Source organism: Podarcis bocagei, assembly GCF_964188305.1.
Source record: "Podarcis bocagei genome assembly, chromosome: 8".
Classification (NCBI taxonomy): Eukaryota; Metazoa; Chordata; class Lepidosauria; order Squamata; family Lacertidae; genus Podarcis; species Podarcis bocagei.
Genome location: NC_138133.1, coordinates 43,531,169 through 43,549,098, shown reverse-complemented (window position 1 = coordinate 43,549,098; position 17,930 = coordinate 43,531,169). Strand labels below are relative to the sequence as shown.

Sequence of the window (17,930 nt, the reverse complement as noted above, 5' to 3'; positions counted from 1 at the left end):
TAGATTCAAACTTCTGCCAACCAGGCTAAAGATATGATATGTCCTCTAGCATGCATAACTATTTCTTTTGGCCCACTGCTGCTTCTGGTGAAAAGGGTTTCATCGATCTTTGAAGGACTACAAAAACCTGATGACTGTGAGAAGTGTGTACACAACATAGACCTTTACTCATCTATTACAATGACTTCAGCTGTCTGAAAAAGATACTGTTTCTTGCTATGTGGCCACATGAAGTTATGTTTCCATCACTATTAAGCATGTTCCTTTTTCTTTTCTAAGCGGAGTGTTGCAAACCATGTATAGGATCAGTTATACTTAAATCACTCTTTTTTTTTTTAATAAAATTTTTATTGGGTTTTCCGCTTTTATAGAGACAATACAAACACAACAATAACACAAGACACAAACATGTATAAATTCAGCAGATCCTCTTCTCATAACCTTGTTCCCTGACTTCCCCCCACCCCCCCCTCGTGCATCCCAATTCCCAAGATTATATCAGCAAGTTGGTATTTCTCCTCTTAACCATCTTATTCATTTTGTTGCCTCTTTTCTAATAAAAAAAAAATTTGATTTTCCTAAGTTGGACTTAAGTTCTCTTCCATCGATTTTTCATTTTGTCTTGAATAAAAGTCATATTAACCAAACATGAAAGTCTTAAGAGTTTTTAAGAATCTCCTCTTCCCTCCCTCCCATCCCCGGTTTTTGTCCCTTCCCAATAAAAATCCAAAGTCAAGATTCTCAGCCTGGGTTCCTCACGTCCGAGGCTTTCAAGTCCCTTTCAGTCCCTCTCCGCCGGTCTCGTTGGTAGTCCTTTATATCAGTCGTCGAGTCTGGAAAAGGATCTTTCACCATCAAAACATATTCTCTTCCCACAAGGAGATTTGAAAGCAACTGCTGGAGTATTTCCACAAAGCCTGTATCCTCAAAGTCAAAGTCCAAACGGAGGCCCCAATCATATTTCTTTATTTTAAGTTCCTGTACATATTGTCCCAGAACCTCCTCCTTCTTCTTCTGCATCTTTCGCAGACTTGTGGTAGATGTGTTCCCAGAGTCTCCTTGCTTGTGTTCCACAGATGTCAGCTTTTGGTTGTTGCTTCCCAAGGTTACTTTCTCTTTTTCTTGTTTAGTCTCTTCCACCTCTGTAGACATTGTTTCCCATTCAGCTGTGGATTCTTTCTCATTCAGGTCCTCAATACAAACAGCAGAGTTGCCTGTTCCCAAGGTCATAATGTTAAGTTGTTTATTCATGGCTAAGCTCTGCTCTTGTAAAATTCCCACCAATTGAAACATCCTTTCGATTTCCACTAGTAACTTTCCATCCACAGCCATTGTATCCATTGTAGTTTCACAGAATTCCCCCTAGAGGGAATCTGGTTACTTATTAGTCTTTTCTCCAACAGTCCTTTAGCTTGTTATTGTTACTTTGTTTCCAACAATTTTAACTCAATTATAACTCGTCTTAGTCCAGAGGGATCTTAAATAGTGATTTTTCCGCTTTAAACTGCCCGTTTGACAGCTTTGACAGCTGTCAAACTCCGCAGCTCTTACACAGGCACAAAGGCAGGACGTTCCCGAGCCCGGGAGGGGGGGGGTTGCTCAAAACATAAAGAGGGTCTCCAAAACTCCACTCTCCAGCACAAAATTTCCTTTAACTAAATCTTGAAAGTTAGTGTCCTTTTTAACTCACCCCACCAAGGGTAGGCTCTCCAGCTTAGCTCTTATGTCGTTGCTTAGATCGTCTGCAGGGGGGGGGTGCGGACTTCCTTTTAGCACACCCCCCGGTCGTCTCCAATTCAGGGAAAAGTTTTTTAAAGTCCCAATCCGTCTTACTCACGGGTAATTCTTTCAGTCCAAATTTTCAAGGAAGCAAGTCAGCGCTCTTCAGCCATGGCACACGGCTCCGCTCCGCTGGGGTAGCGGTTTACTCTCAGCACCACGCCACTCTCCGTATCCTCTCCGTAGCCTTTAAAAAGGCTCTTCGTGAATCGGGGAGGGCGCTTAAGGTGCCCACCGAGTCACCAGGTCCTCAGGCATCCGCGCCTGAGGTTTTTGAGGGTCCCCGCGTCGCCGTCGCGGCAGGACCCGTCCCCAGCGGAGCCGATTCCCTCCGGAGCTCGGAGGGAATCCGCCATTAGCTGTCCGCGCCAACCCGGAAGTCTATACTTAAATCACTCTTGGCCCTTTTATTAATAATGGTCTGGATTCAAGTAACCCATTCCACCAGCAGAAGCCAGTACAATGACTCCCTTTATTGCAAGCAGTCTTCCCCTGGGAGAACTTCCAGAACAGTGTGCGGAGGGAGGAGAAATACGCTGAATTTCACAAAATGGAAAATTATTTGAGAGGGGTTTTGTTCTTAATTTTATTATGTATTTTGTGTTTTTATCTTGTGAATCTTGTGAGTGAAGAGCAGTATGCAAATTTAATAAATACTAATAATAATCTGCAGAACATGACAGTTTCTGCAGTTATATTTAAGGGCTGTTGTTTTTTAAATGACACAAAATTGGTTCATGTAGCTTATGTAAGACAGAAACGGGATTAAAGATGATCTTAACAGAGGTGAATGTAAAGTTCTGCATTTGGGTAGGAAATATAATATGCATAAATGTAGTAGCAGGTGAAACCTGACTTGACGGCAGTTCATACACTTAGCAGATCACAAGCTAAAAAATGAGTCAGCTGTACAATGTGGTGGTTCTCACGTTGGGACGTTCCTTTATCTACCTTTGTCACTAGAGGGCCAAGTGACCTCTTTGGCTGGGAGTGTCTTCTACTAGCTTCAGCTGGTATGCCAGAAGTGATCATTCCTTGCCAGCCTCTCTTATCACACCATTGTGGCAGGCCCACACCACTGGCCCATGGCCTGCCACTGGTCTAATTAATACCAGAGATCCTTAAACTCCTGCCTATCATTGTTTCACCTAGCTGGTGAAGTACAGGCCAGTAAACCTATGTTGTGTAAAGGTCTGTCCCTTCTGCTGCCTTCCTGGTCCAGCTTCTAATTCTCCTGATTTCAGATCTCTGCCCAGATTCTCATTCCCTTTACTGGTAGGTCTGAATCTGCCGCCCAACTTTACTAGCCCTGCCCATGCCAGCAGCTGCACATCTCTTTGCACATGCTTCTTCCAGGCACTGAAGACTTCCAATCCACCACACCTGCTGCCTCTCCTTTCTTTTGCTCTCTGCCTGTTGGTGAGCCTTAGGACCCACTTCTGCTACCCTGAACGTGGTTCTTTTATCCTTATGTGGGTCACCTTACTTAATGTTGTCCCTTTAACACAGACTTTTGCAAACTTTTCATGTTGGTGACACACTTTTTAGACATTCATCATTTCGCAACACAGTAATTCAGTTTTACAAGCAAACCAGAGGTTAAACTAACCCCTTTCCAGCCCCGGGAGGAGTGCGGGGAGCATTCGCATGACACTGCAGCTGACACACTAATACGTCGCAACACATGGTTTGGAAAGCTCTGCTTTAACACTTGGCTTCCCAGCAGTCTCTCTTCCTTCCTGGGCTGATCAACGGTTTCTGTGCTGCTGTTGCTGCTGCTCCGTCTCCACACATGATAAAAACAAGTTTCATGAGCTATGTTATTTCTTGCAGAATAGCAAATGAACTAGTGTCCTCAATCTGGATATTTAGTACAATAGTAAAGTAGTACAATATACAATGGTACAGTATTTTTATCTTACAGTTATTCCAGAGTTAAATGAAATAATAGATGTGAAGGCATTTATAGTCTTTATTTACTTTGTTTGAAACTTGAGTGTTTTCTTTTCTTTCTTTTTTAAAAAAAGGAAACTTGTTTGTTATTAATAGCTTATATACTTCAGCAGCGATAATAGGATACCCAAATGCATGCATGCATAATAAAATTTCCCTCTCTTTCCAGACACACTGACCACCCAAATATAAAACCCCATAGTGAGTCCATAATCAAAAGCAATAATTGTGTTTCAGTTTCAGAGAAGAAAGCAGATTTAACTTATCAGACTTCAACATGCATCGTCTATGCTTATGAAAGCTTTCATATTTATGTCGCTGAAACATACTTTTCTGCCTAACCAACTTTGGATTATTTAAAGCTAGGCCTGCCAAAATTTGGAATGGTTTACTTTGATCCTTAGTTCTTAATTCAGCTGACAAGAATAGTCCATTTATTTTTGTGGCCTATTTATAAGCATCGAAAGAACTAGGAGCAATGGATATCGAGGAAGATTGGCTGGGACAAAATAGCTTAATACCTCCATCTTGCCCTAAATGCAAGATTGCTATTAAGTTCCTCTTTTTTTAAAAAAAATAAAAATGTTACCTGTTTAAACAGCAACAAATTATTTATTTATTTACCGCTTAATTCCAAAATGGGCTTCTCTAAGTAGATTACAAAGTTTCTAAAAAGTTGCATAAACATTAAAATATAAGCATCCAGATTGTTTTTAAAAATGCAATAAAACAAACCCATAAAACAATGCAGCAGTTTTACCATAGTTGGCAAAATCAATAAAATACAAATGAATCTTTCTCATAGAAGATATAATTTGATTAAAAACAAATCATGAGGAAATGTTCTATGACATAGAACAGGGCCTTGGGTCGGGGAGGTCCCTTGCTACTATTCTGGATAAGAAGAACCTCAACAATTAAAACTAGGAATATTTTACTTCCACTGCTTTTGATAGGTCTACTCCAAGTAGGACTTAGCTACAACCTAGTACTATGTTTATTTTACCCTTAGACCAGAGCTTTCCAAACTGTGTGTTGCGACACGTTATTGTGCCGGCTGCAGTGTGTAGATCTGTCATGTGACAGATCCTCCCGGTGCTGGAAAGGGGTTAGTTTAACCTCCGGTTTGCTAGTAAAACTGAATTACTGTGTTGCGAAATGATGCATGTCTAAAAAATGTGTCACCAACATGAAAAGTTTGGAAAGCTCTGCCTTTGACCCTAAAACTTGCCTCTAGGTTAGCTTACGTGTTAGATACAGATGTGGAAATACTAGTCAGTTTACTAACAGCTTCAATGTACCATCTGGAATGATTACCATTATCCATCCAGTGGCGGACATACATTTTTGGGACCCTAAAGTTTGAACTGTTATGCGGGCCCCTTCACAACCAGTAACATGGTCTGGGTAACCACTGTTATATTCATCAATGGGGTTGTTCCATGACGTATCACCAAACCTTTACAACACCTGTGCTACTGACTCTCAAACTTTGGAATTGTAGAAATATATACAACAACAAAAAAATCACTTTGAGTTGTATAATTCATATTGGGTCTACTACACCCCAAAAATTTTAAGCAATGTGGACTAAAGTTGCTTCTGGGGCCCCTCCAGGATTAGGGGCCCTGAACGTGAGCTTCATTAGTTTCATAAGATCTGCCTCTGTATCCATCATGTTTTGGAATGAAAGCAGAAAACAAATGAAGGACATTTTCTCTCGATATCCAGAACATGGGAAGCCCCTTCTGAATTTTTTTTTTAATTTGGAATGTTTAATTGGCTGTATTGTTTGTATTATGATTTGGTATGATTGGAATCGATTTGTCATTAATTGGAAGGTTTTTACTTGAAAAAGAATAAAAATTACTTTTTTAAAAAAGAGAAAGCTATAATGACAATATGCAGCTATATAGTACATTTGCATTATTGTAATTTTTTGGGAAACTTTGTTGTTCATTATGTTGCACAAGCTATCATGCAATTGGTTTTGTACTGAACTTTTACTTAACAAAAGTAATATAAACTTTTCTCCCTAGCCCCTAAAAATATGGGTTTGCAATTTGTGGTTTATCTGCAGAGACCATAATCACAAACCTGGGTTTGGACGTCAGGTCAAAGCACGCAGCAGCATGCAAAAAAGACTGGGGGAGGGGAGCAAAACTGCTGCAAGCTCTTTTCTGAGACCTCACATGCTCATGCAATCCTCCTAAGCCATAGTTTGGCTTTGCATGAGAGGCAAGCCAGGCCACTGTATTTATCTAGGAAGAAATAATTAAATCATACAACTGTAAGCCCTCCAGATCTGGCTGGGTCCAAATATGAATGCAGAAAATAAAAAAATGCTAGAAAAACATTGAATTTTTCTGGCATTTAGTGCATTATATTTAACCCTGAAGCATTGCCTATGCATAACTTTTAAAAAGCACCGTTCTTATTTTGGTCGAGTTGGTACATTTGCTATTTGCATTTTATTGACCTATTTTCTTAAAGCTGAAATAGTGAGCTCTTGTACTGAATTGTATATTGATAGAGTTAATGTATGAGTAAATCAGCTGCAAATAGCCATTGAGTTAGTCGTAAATGGTTCACTTGATTCACCATTGAATCCGGTACTTTAAGCCTTTTGCAAATTCTTAGCACTGGTTTTTAAAAATAAAATAGTTGTGTTGCTTTAATAGAAAATATTCATGTTCCTGCAAAGTTACTTCCACTGACAAAACTGATAACACAACCTTTTCATATTACAGGTATTTTTTGAAGTCGTAACTTCAGGGCACCAAGGATATCTAGCCATTGATGATGTGAAGGTTTTAGGACATCCATGCAGTAAGTGACTGAGCATTATAATTTGAAATTATTATGAGATACTGTTGAAAGGTATGCATCACTGCTGTTCCCAAAGTGTGCTCCTTGATAAAGGTCCTTTCCAGCTCTGGGGAAGCTCAGAAATCTTGAGACTGAAGCCCTGATCGGCCATTGGAAGAAGCCATTATTTGCTGTGTGTGACAGTTGCCCCACACTCTCTAAAGCAGGAATCCCCAAACTCAGCCCTCCAGCTGTTTTGGGACTACAACTCCCATCACCCCTAGCTAACAGGACCAGTGGTCAGGGATGATGGGAATTGTAGTCCCAAAACAGCTGGAGGGCCGAGTTGGGGGATGCCTCCTCTAGAGACTCGAAGCAGTTATTGAGTATAAAAAAAGAAAAATTAAATACAGCCCTCAGAACGTTTCATAAAATTTGGAGGAGTGTAGATTTCATAGTGGGACCACATTCTGATCACCAGCTCAGTTTGGCAGCTGTAAATCAGGAGGAGGAGGAGTTTGGATTTGATATCCCGCTTTATCACTACCTGAAGGAGTCTCAAAGTGGCTAACATTCTCCTTTCCCTTCCTCCCCCACAACAAATATTCTGTGAGGTGAGTGGGGCTGAGAGACTTCAAAGAAGTGTGACTAGCCCAAGGTCACCCAGCAGCTGCATGTGGAGGAGCGGAGACGCGAACCCGGTTCACCAGATTACGAGTCTACCGCTCTTAACCACTACACCACAGGAGAGCTCATTCTTGAATGTGGATCCCCAAATTCTTCAATGGTCTGTAGCTGGAGCAGCACCCTGTCCTTGCTACACAGGAAGCATGCAATGTATAGCCTTGTGTGTCAGTTGCAATCCCATTGTAAAATATTTGTATGAAATTACCGGTATTAGCTACCTGATACAGTTTTCCTAATTAAAATTAAAACAGGTCTTTTTTCTTTTGTCACAGCATGGTTGATGCTAATCTTTAGCATATCCTTTTCTTTGGTGCCTTTACTCTTGTTGCCATTGTTTCAAGATTTGTAGCATTTTAATATGCTACTGAATGACATTTTGTGGAACGACTGGATTGTATCAAACTCTGCCGTTCCACTTGTGCAACAGACTTCTGCTGGTACAATGGAAGTTCTGCTTCTCCCCCATTTCACATCCTCAACATTTGCTCCAGAGGGTTGTGAGATGTGGAAGTGGGGTGGCAAGGTGGAAGGAGGAAGGGGAAGTTGCGTTGCATAAGTGGAACCACACTCACGCCAGTGTTAGGTGCAGCCCCCTGCCATTTAATTACATGCAAAGCAAAAATACAAGTAAAAGTAAATGGAAAAGTTAGTTACTGATAGATTATCACACGTGATTGTGACCATGCACATAGGTGTTAGGCAAACGGTTGATGTCCACAGTCTAATGTAGAGCTAAATGAATTTAAGCCAATGTACACCTTAGTCTTTGGTAGATTGTGCCATGTATAACAGAAGCTAGAGCTATAAGGAAGTCCAGAACAAGTTTGGGCCTGGTGTGCCTTTATGCAACCTTAATTTCTGATGACTTGCTTTACATCAGCTTCTTGCATATAGGATTGTTCCCTAAAACAGTATATCATGCAATTGCTCTAAAACACATTTCCTATATACCTATAAAACACCTGGCTTAAAAATAGTTTTCTTGACAACTTTGTACAGTTCTTGTCTACTAGCTAGTATAAATATCTGCTGTGGTTTTGTTCAAAATATCAATTAAATTTCAGTCTAGCCTTTATAAACATCGAAACGTTTTATCAAAGGCTTAGTAACCTAATATAATTTCCTCAGTAGGAACAATAAGCTAGCACCTTTATATTTTGTCATATCCTGGATTCTTGTAAGAAAGTAATATTAGAAATGTAAAACAGCCTTATTATATTAGGCACAATTAGAGTCAGATATTTTAGTACACATTTTGGGACGCTTAAGGAAATATTTAAAATGGCTGTCAAACAGATGAATTAATTAGAAAAATTCAATGCTAATAGCATGTTTCCCTCCTCTCTTTATTCTCAACAGCCAGCACACCCCATTTCCTGCGTATCCAGAGTGTAGAAGTCAATGCTGGCCAGTTTGCTACTTTCCAATGCACTGCCAATGGCAAGACCATTCCAGGAAATAGGCTTTGGCTACAGGTGAGCATTTTCCTCTTTTGTTTTCTGCAGTACAATGGCATGTGTAACATACATCATATTTAAGATATGTTCAAAACAACACGTTTAAAATACACTGATGCTGGCATCGAAAGAAAGACCATATACACTTGGGAGAAAGCTTCATGGGTAGTGAGAATGGCTGCAGTGTTAAGAAGTGAAACCTAAGCTCCAAATGTGGTTCTCTTGCTCATGTGCATGCCTATGAATAAAAAGAACAGAAAAAAACTATTATTGTTAATAACGAACCTTGAATGTTCGCTAGCAGCATTGCTAATTGATCTTTTCAACATGTTATGTTTGGGGCTGCCTTTGAAAAGTGTTTGGAAGTTTCAGCTGGTCTGGAATGCTGACTGGGGCCGGTCACAGGGAACATGTTCCTCCATTGATCCAGCAACTGCACTGGTTACCAGTCCCTTTCCAGGCACAATTCAAGGTGCGGACAGTGACCTATAAAGCCCTATATGGCTTGAGCCCAGGCTGCTTGCAACGTAATATCTTCCTATATGAACATGCCCAGGTACAATGATCCTCAGGTGAGCACCTTCCCTCTGCCCCATCAATATCAGAAACACAGTTGAGGGTGTCCACAGAGAGAGCCTTTTCTGCGGCAAGCAGGCCTTTGGAAACAAAGGTACAGGCAATGCAGAGCACGGGGTGCTATAAATGAAAACGGTAATTTAATTGCTAGTTCTAAATGTGTTTTGGTGTATTTCAACTATTATTTTTAACCATATCGTTTTTATTACTTTGGGGCTTACTGTGTGAGTAAGAGATGTGAGCAGCAAACACTCCCACCCAATGCCCTTACCAGGTTGCAGACACATTGCTCATCTGGAGGTTGGAGAATACTGATGGTGTTGAGCTTAGATGGCTGTCGTTTGTCTCATTTGTTGCAGTGCAAATGCATGGTGGGCTTGGATGGTGCAGCCCCATTGTATTGTGGGGTGTGTGTGTGTGTGTGTGTGTGTGTGTGTGACTGAGGAACAAAAAGTGGAAGTACAAGGCTAGAAGGAAGCTGTAAAGAGAATATCACATTGTAATGTATACTCTTATCCATTGGTATTAATACTATATTGTACTCCCCTTCCCCAAATTACTGGATAAGTCAGTATGTCAGTGAAATGCTTAAAAAGCAATGTGGAAATTTACTGTTAGTGGAGGAAAGTTTTCCTAGCAAATTACCTTTCCTCACTTTGTTGTGAAACATACGTTGTTTTTGGCGTTTGGAATAATTTGTCCCTTCCTCTTTTCACTTGCATTTGGAAAAATGCACCTGTTCCTTAAGGATGTAGTGCAGTTCATCCACCATAAAGCATAGCAATGGTGCTACGTATTTATTCCCTGACCCTCTAAAGAATAGATGGGGAACCTGTGGTATCTGTGCCTGTACAAATCCCATCATCCCTGACCATCAGCCATGGAAACCAACAACATGTGGAGGACCACAGGTTTGCCATCTCTCCTACTCCTTTTTCAGATTTTAAAGTAATTTCCCATGATAGAGGTCTGCCATAATGGATAATAATCTGACTTTGTCTCCATCCAGAAACATAACATTAACTCATACGGAAATGCCTAAAGAGGAGACCAGCTTATTTAATTTTAGAAATTCATAGTGCTTAGATCACCCAGTGGTTGGGAAAGGAAGGGGGGGGGACCCAAACCAAGAATAGCTACATGGTAAGTCATCCTAGGTAATGACTTTAATCTGCTCCTGTACCTTTTCAGATGAACAATGAATCATGAGATTTGATTATAGCACATCAGGTAATGTGAAGACAAATTGTCACTAACTGCATCCATTTAACCTTAGGTTAAAGTCAAATGAAGGAAATCATGAGCATAATGCAGCTGAATGCAATATCTGTTCTTTTTCTCTTATTGTCACCATCGTTTAAGTTTAAAAGGTCATTGGCTAGATAGTATGCACCAGGAATGAAACATTCTCATTAGCAGAAGCTTCAGTGTAGGTATAATACAAAAATAAATTCAGTGATACCCCAGAAGTGATGTTTACAATTAACAGATGCTGCCCATCTGTTTTTGTTTATTGCATTTGTGGGCAGCATAGGTTGTATCCCTTTAAATTGGAAAACTAAACAAATATGATTCTAATGCAGGCTGCCTTAGAATTTATATATCCTGTAATATAGTTCACACATATTAATGACAGAGAGAGCATTTAGCAAATCACCCAAGTACAATCACCATCTTTTTTAAAATGTAAGAACTGCCACTACAGTGGCATCTAAGAAAACCATCACATTATGCAAGGATTTCTGCCTGCTCTCTGTGCAAACTATTCCAAAATGTTAGGAGAAAACCCAGAAATGATTTGTGCAGGAAGAGAAAGCCCCATTGTTCAGGCAGAAGACTTTGCACTAGTAGGAGTTTTTCACTGGATACAACCTGCTGGGCTTTACTGGATGTTTCATGGGGAACCTTATAATAGAGTGCTGAAACAATTCAGTTGTACTGCCCCCAAAGATGTAGACCCATAACACTTTCCATCTCATATTTATTTTTCTGCTGGTTTTCAATCACCGTACACTGTGTTTGCCGATTTCCAGTGCTTCGTATATGCTAGAGTTCAGTTATGATAGTATTATGGATCATGTGAAATGATACTAAAGAAGATTGCCTCAGAGAATGTGTCAAATTATTTATGCTGTATGACCATAGACTGCTCAGTCCCAAGATTGAGGAGCATAACTGGGCAAAAGCTTCAACTTCAGCATTTATTCTTTCTCCCTTGGTTTCTTATTTATTTATTTAGAATTTAGAAAATGGTCAGTCCGGTTTTATAGTAATCCCTCGTGTTATCTCGGGATTTGCTTCCAAGGGTTACATGTTTATGCAAAAATTGTGTATAGTGAAACGCTTGGAGCTGGTGAGTGAGGGGGAGACAGAGAGCATCCCCAGCACTCCCAGAGTTGGTGTGTGTTGAGGAGGCCTTGTCCATAAAGTCAGGCCAGGAGTTTAAAAGCTCTTTTTGCCTTTTGTCCACTTAAGTGGTGCAGAGAGAATTCCTAGACAAGGCCAGCTTACCATACCACCTCTGGAAAGCAAGGGATGTTTGTGTGAGATCTCATGAGAGCACCCTAAAGCCTCCCAGAACAGTCGCGATGAGCAGCGTATTGCCCAGCAAGGAAGGTGGAGAGCTTCAAAGCTCTTTTCACACTGGTTAACCCCAAATGTACCCAGCACAAAATGAGTTTCTGAGCTCTCTGCCTTGCTTACGACTTGACCTGCATAATTTCAACCAGCCCACCTTTAACTGCCTATGGTTGAAATCATGAAAGTCAAATGCATGCAGGATGAGGGAAATTCAAAAACAAACAAACCTGGCTTTGCTCCTTTTTCAGTGGGCAATCCTATTGGCTGTGAGGCCTGGAAGACCTGATCCCTGCCTTGCAGGCCTTTTCCTACCTGGCCTGGCAGGATGGGGCCATTACTGACTCCAGCTACAAAAGCCGAGGCTGCTGTATACAGAATTTTGGGCTGGGGTATTGTTCAGAGGTTTTTGTTGGGAAGGGATTGCTGTTACTCTTGTTGCTGTCATTTGTGTGTGTGTGTGTGATTTTTAAAATATGTTGTAAGTCATCTTGAGCATGGTTTGAACTTTGAAAGCCTGGCATACAAATAAAATGGATGATTGATTGAAGTCAGGCATAGGCAAACTCGGCCCTTCAGATGTTTTGGGACTACAGCTCCCATCATCCCTAGCTAACAGGACCAGTGGTCAGGGATGATGGGAATTGTAGTCTCAAAACATCTGGAGGGCCGAGTTTACCTATGCCTGATTGAAGTGATTGAAGATCCTCTGGGCATCTTAAGATACAGCAGATCTCGGTCTGAACTGGGAGATTCCCAGCTCACCCAGACTCTGTCAATGTTTAGTCCCCAACTCTGGCTCAGCCAACATGCTCATCATGGCTCAACTGAGGCTCACTTAGCTGAGCAGAAACTGACGGAGCCAAGTCCAGCATAAGTACTTCAAAATGGAGCATTCCAGGAGTGGAACCAGAGAGGGGGGAGACTTTGGCTGGATACTTAGTCAATTCAGCTCAGTCATGTGACCTGGCAACCAAGCATCAACACTATTTAAAAGGCTTGTTTTCCCTATGCCAGGCTTAGGCAGAGTATGATCAGCAATTGCTGAATGGGTTTTGGATCGGGAGTAACTTTATGCTGGTTTACTTACACAGCCTTCCTTTACCACTAGCATTTTGTGTATAGGATTGCTTTCTTAGCCAAGCAATCCTTGTACAAGGAGGACTTTTTGTTCATTAGATCTGATAATGAAGGGAACAATTAATTTGTACTGTGTGCGCTTTTACTTCATGGATTTACATACTAAAGAGTTCAACACTCCAATATTGCTAGGTAGGTGAGTTGTTTATTATTATTATTATTATTATTATTATTATTATTATTACAATAATACTATTTAAAGTTAGTGTTGCCACTTTTACTATGTCGGCTGATAAAAGTTACTGAACCATCTTTCCATGGCTTGTCAGCCTGTCTGAGCTTTTCTTTCATGCTACTACTTTGAAACTCTCTAGTGGCCTGGTGGCTTTACTATTTATTTCATATTGCAGCCTCCACTTGCTTTAATACACTGCTGTTTATTTAGTGTACGTGACCATGAGAAGTGAAAAGGCTCCACTTAGTAAAGAAATGAAGAGCAAAATCAGTTATAAAAGAATGCGACGATTAGTGAACACCATTAATCTGGCATCATATTCATGCTTAAAAATTTACACAGCAAAAAGAAGGCTGTCAAAAACACAAAAGTGTTTTGTTACTGCAGAGGTTGCATAACATAAAGCAAGATTAATGATTAAAAGAACTGCATGGACTCCATATCTGAGGGAAGTGAATAAGAAATAAGTGTTTTAATAGTTTTGCATTTTCATGCATTTCACATTCATAATAAAAACTCTATGGCAATTTTCCCAAGTATTTAAAGGGTTTATATCATTATAGCACATTTTACTTCTGTGTTTTAATCTTGCACTGAAGTAATTCATTTATCTTGCATTATATTAACATGTAAATGAGATATCCAGACCAATAGCAGACTTCGTCTACCATGTGGACAACTGTGAATGTTATTTGGAGAATTGGACTTCCTAGCTTTAAGTTTCTATCAATGTGTAAATCCTGAATGTAGGTTTTCCAACACTCCCAATATGTTGGAGCCCAAAGTGAGCAGAGGCTGTTTTACTGAGAATGTATAAAATATTACAAGCAGAAGATTAGCTGGAAAGCAGTTCCAAAACCTAATACAGCCCAGTTATCAGAAGAAACTTCACACCTCAGCCTGATTAAGCCAACCCTCAGAGAAATTGAAATACAAGCAACCAAATTTCACACAAATATCCTTAAAACTTGGAAAAGCACCCTATCAATTATTTAACTGATTGATAAAATGAAAGTCTGCACTACCCCCTTTTAGAAGTTAATGGCTTAACAATAATATGATATTCAACTGCAGCCTTATACCCAGTTTCCTGGGATCAAGCTCCAACTGAACTTAATGGGGCTTACTTTTGAGTAGTTATGTACTGTATAGAATTGTGCTGTAAGTTAGTGAAGCTACACTTTAGATAGACCCCCAAAGAACTACATATCAGTCAGTGAGTGATATCCCATGTTTCCTTTCTGCTGATGGAAGGCATCCATCAACAGAGCAGAAGAGAGAGGCAATTTTGGGAAATACACTCCCCTTTCACTCCCACAAAATCTCCCTAGAGCATAACCTAATCCTACAGAGCAGATTTTGGGGGGATGCAGAGGGAGAGGGAATTGCTGAAAATTGTGCCACCTTCCTTATTTCTTATCCATATTTCACTTATTTAGCCTCCTTTGAAACTAGCTACTTGTCCTTTAATGCATCAATCATTTCCCATCCTCTCTTTATCTCCTTTTCAGTAATTTTTACCATGTTGGTAATTTCATGCAGAATTATTCAAACCTCATTCATGGTTTTGACTTTGAGTATATAGGTGCTGTTGGAGTCAACAGACAGTGTTGGTCAAGGGCATATCTGATCTCTATAATGAGATACAATTTAGAAATGTAATTAGTGCTTCACAAGTTATAAAATGCCATATAAGATATTACAGATATCACTAAAATACAGTGATGCAATTTCTAGTTCTGTTGAAATGAAGTTTTGAGTTGCTTTTAAAAATAAAACTTTACCAAAGTGAAGCAGAACTACCACATCAAGGAAGAACTACATAGATGGTAAAAGCTTTCCAATGCCTTCTGTTCTTTTTATTCTTCTTTTGCCAGGAATATTATTTTACTTTTTGTCAGTAGGAATTGTTGGAGACTCAAGGGGACCGTGTTTCAATTGTTCTGTAGAATACTTCAAATTATTCTCTAATGAACAAAGTATTTCATGGAAAAGGCATTTCTCTCTTAACTTTCCAAGTGACCACCCCCACCCCCCTTTGGAGCTGTATTACAGCATTTTCTGAAAAGGTGCTTATCCTTTTCCTCCCACTTTAATGGACAGGCAAAATAAAGTAGTTTTTGGAATCAAAATTGAGAAAATTTTCCAATACATCTGTTGTTTATCTGCTGTTAAAGGTTTATTGGCTAAACCAAACCTCTTTTGTGGATAAACAGATTTAAAAGCAGAATATTTTGTCAGCATCCAAAACATTTAACAAAACAAGCTGTGTTTTGTGATAAAGGGAACAGGTTGTTGTTAGCAAATCATTCAGAAAAGCAGGTGCATCCTAGTTCAAAAGATGATGCTCCATAATGAGTAGTCATTTTGGGTATTCCTATACCATTTTTTCCTGATTAAGGGCAGTGTCCAACAAAGTACTTCTGTTAGTGCAGGGATTTTCATTTGCACAACATAATTTCCCCTTCCTCTTCATGAATGCCACTGTTCACCTCAAATCTGCTCTGGGGGGTTGGAGGGCAATCCAGAACTGATGAAGAGAGATGAAGTTATATTGCGCCATAGTTTTAAAAAATGGGTACATGAACTATCAGCTCTGTAGCTATTCTGATTTTTTAAGCCCAATATGTACACATATGTTTTGAATTCGATGGGAGAGAGCTTTAGCTGTGATTTCTGAATTGCAGGGGGTCAAACTAGATTACTCTTTCGGTCCCTTCTGAGTCTCCGATTTCCCAAACATACAGAATGTACATTACATGGGAAGGACACAGAGAGCTACATAAGTACTATATCATTAATGTGGTAATATCACACTTTTGTGTAAGTTTTGTTCAAAGGGTTGGATGCAACTGTGCCCAAGTTGTATACCTGCCGAAATCTTCGAAGTGGGTGGAATTGAACTTACACAACAACTTCACAAGCTCATTGAAAATATCTGGGAAAGAGAAGAAATCCCAGCAGACTTTAGGGATGCCAAAATTATCAATCTCTTTAAAAAAGGTGACAGAACTTATTGTGGAAACTATCGAGGCATCTCTCTATTAGCTGCGACCGGCAAAATTCCTGCAAGGATCAGTCTTAGCAAACAGTCTCGTAACAATATCCGAGGTGACCGTTCCTGAATCCCAAAATGGTTTTCAGCCTTCTAGGGGGACAGTGGACATGATTTTCACCACTCGACAGCTTCAAGAAAAACACAGAGAGCAAAACCAACCCCTGTATATGGCATTTATTGACCTGACTAAGGCTTTCAACACTGTAAATCGTAATGCCCTGTGGACTGTCCTTCTGAAAATTGGCTACCCAGATAACATCATTCGGTTCCTCCATGATAATATGACAGCAACAATCGCAGATAACAATGGCTCTCAAAGTGAACCATTCACAGTGGGATCAGGCGTTAAACAGGGTTGTGTTATTGCCCCAACTCTATTCATTATTTTCATTGCCATGATCCTACACTTTGTTGAAGGGAAACTCCCCACTGGAGTAGAAATCATATATTGAACAGATGGAAAGCTCTTCAATCTGAGCAGGCTGAAAGCAAAGAGTAAGGTTACTGTAACTTCCACCATAGAGCCTACGTTCTACGTTCCACCATACAGCACTACGTTGCTGATGACAACATAGTGTGCGCACGTTCAGAGCATGACCTCCAAACCATCCTAAATATCTTTGCAGAAGCTTACGAAAAGCTTGGCCTATCACTCAACATCCAAAAAACCAAAGTGCTGTACCAACAACTACAAAATAACCCCTCTACAAATCCAACTCATTGGTGTAACATTGGAAAATGTCTATCACTTCTACTGCCTAGGCAGTTATCTTTCCACAAGGGCCAACATTGATGCCGAAATCCAGCATCGCCTAAGCTCTGCGAGTGCCGCTTTCTCCCAACTGAAGTGCAGACATTCACAGGGAAACCAAAATGCTTGTTTACAAAGCTATTGTACTACCAACTATACTATATGCTTGTGAAACATGAACCGCTTATAAACGCCATCTCTAACTCCTCAAAAGATTCCATCAACGGTGTCTCTGAAAAATTTTACACATCACTTGGGAAGACAGGCGAACTAATATCAGTGTACTGGAAGAAGCAAAGATCACCAGTGTTGAAGCTATGATTCTTCAACATCAACTTTGTTGGACTGGTCATGTTGTGCGGATGCCTGATGGTCGTCTTCCAAAGCAACTACTCTATTCCGAACTTAAAAATGGAAAGCGTAATGCTGGTGGTCAACAAAAGAGGTTTAAAGACTGTCTCAAGGCAAATCTAAAAAAAAGTTGTATAAACACTGACAACTGGGAAACACTGGCCTATGAGCACTCCAGTTGGAGAACAGCCTTTACCAAAGGTGTCATAGGCTTTGAAGACACTCAAACTCAGGATGCAAGGGGGAAATGTGCTAAGAGGAAGGCACGCTTGGCAAATCCACACCGTGATCAACTCCCACCTGGAAACCAATGTCCCCACTGTGGAAGGACGTGTGGATCCAGAATTGGCCTCCGCAGTCACACTTACGGACTCATTTTTAAAACAGTGTTTATGGAAGAAATCTTACTTGGCTGCGAGTGATTGCCAAAGAGAGAAGAGCTCAAGTTGTATTTATTGACTGCAAATTAAAGCGCCCACATTCAGTGTGATCTGTTTCTTAAATGGGTATTGAAATTGCATTGGATTAAACACATGTCTGATCTAAGAAATAAGCAGTGTAGATATTACATGCTGTGCAGTTTTATATCCTGTATCCCAAATAACCTACATAAACCTG

At 40.2% G+C, this 17,930-nt stretch overlaps 1 protein-coding gene across 4 annotated transcripts in view; it reads left to right on the top strand.

The window, feature by feature from the left end:
- Positions 1-17,930, top strand: part of PTPRM (protein tyrosine phosphatase receptor type M) — a 407,502-nt gene that overhangs the window by 144,103 nt on the left and 245,469 nt on the right. For all 4 annotated transcript variants that reach the window (XM_081205534.1, XM_081205536.1, XM_081205535.1 and 1 more), the window contains exons 4-5: positions 6,483-6,561; positions 8,587-8,702. In XM_081205534.1, the coding sequence (XP_081061660.1) occupies positions 6,483-6,561; positions 8,587-8,702 (195 nt within the window). The remainder of the gene's footprint in view (positions 1-6,482; positions 6,562-8,586; positions 8,703-17,930) is intronic.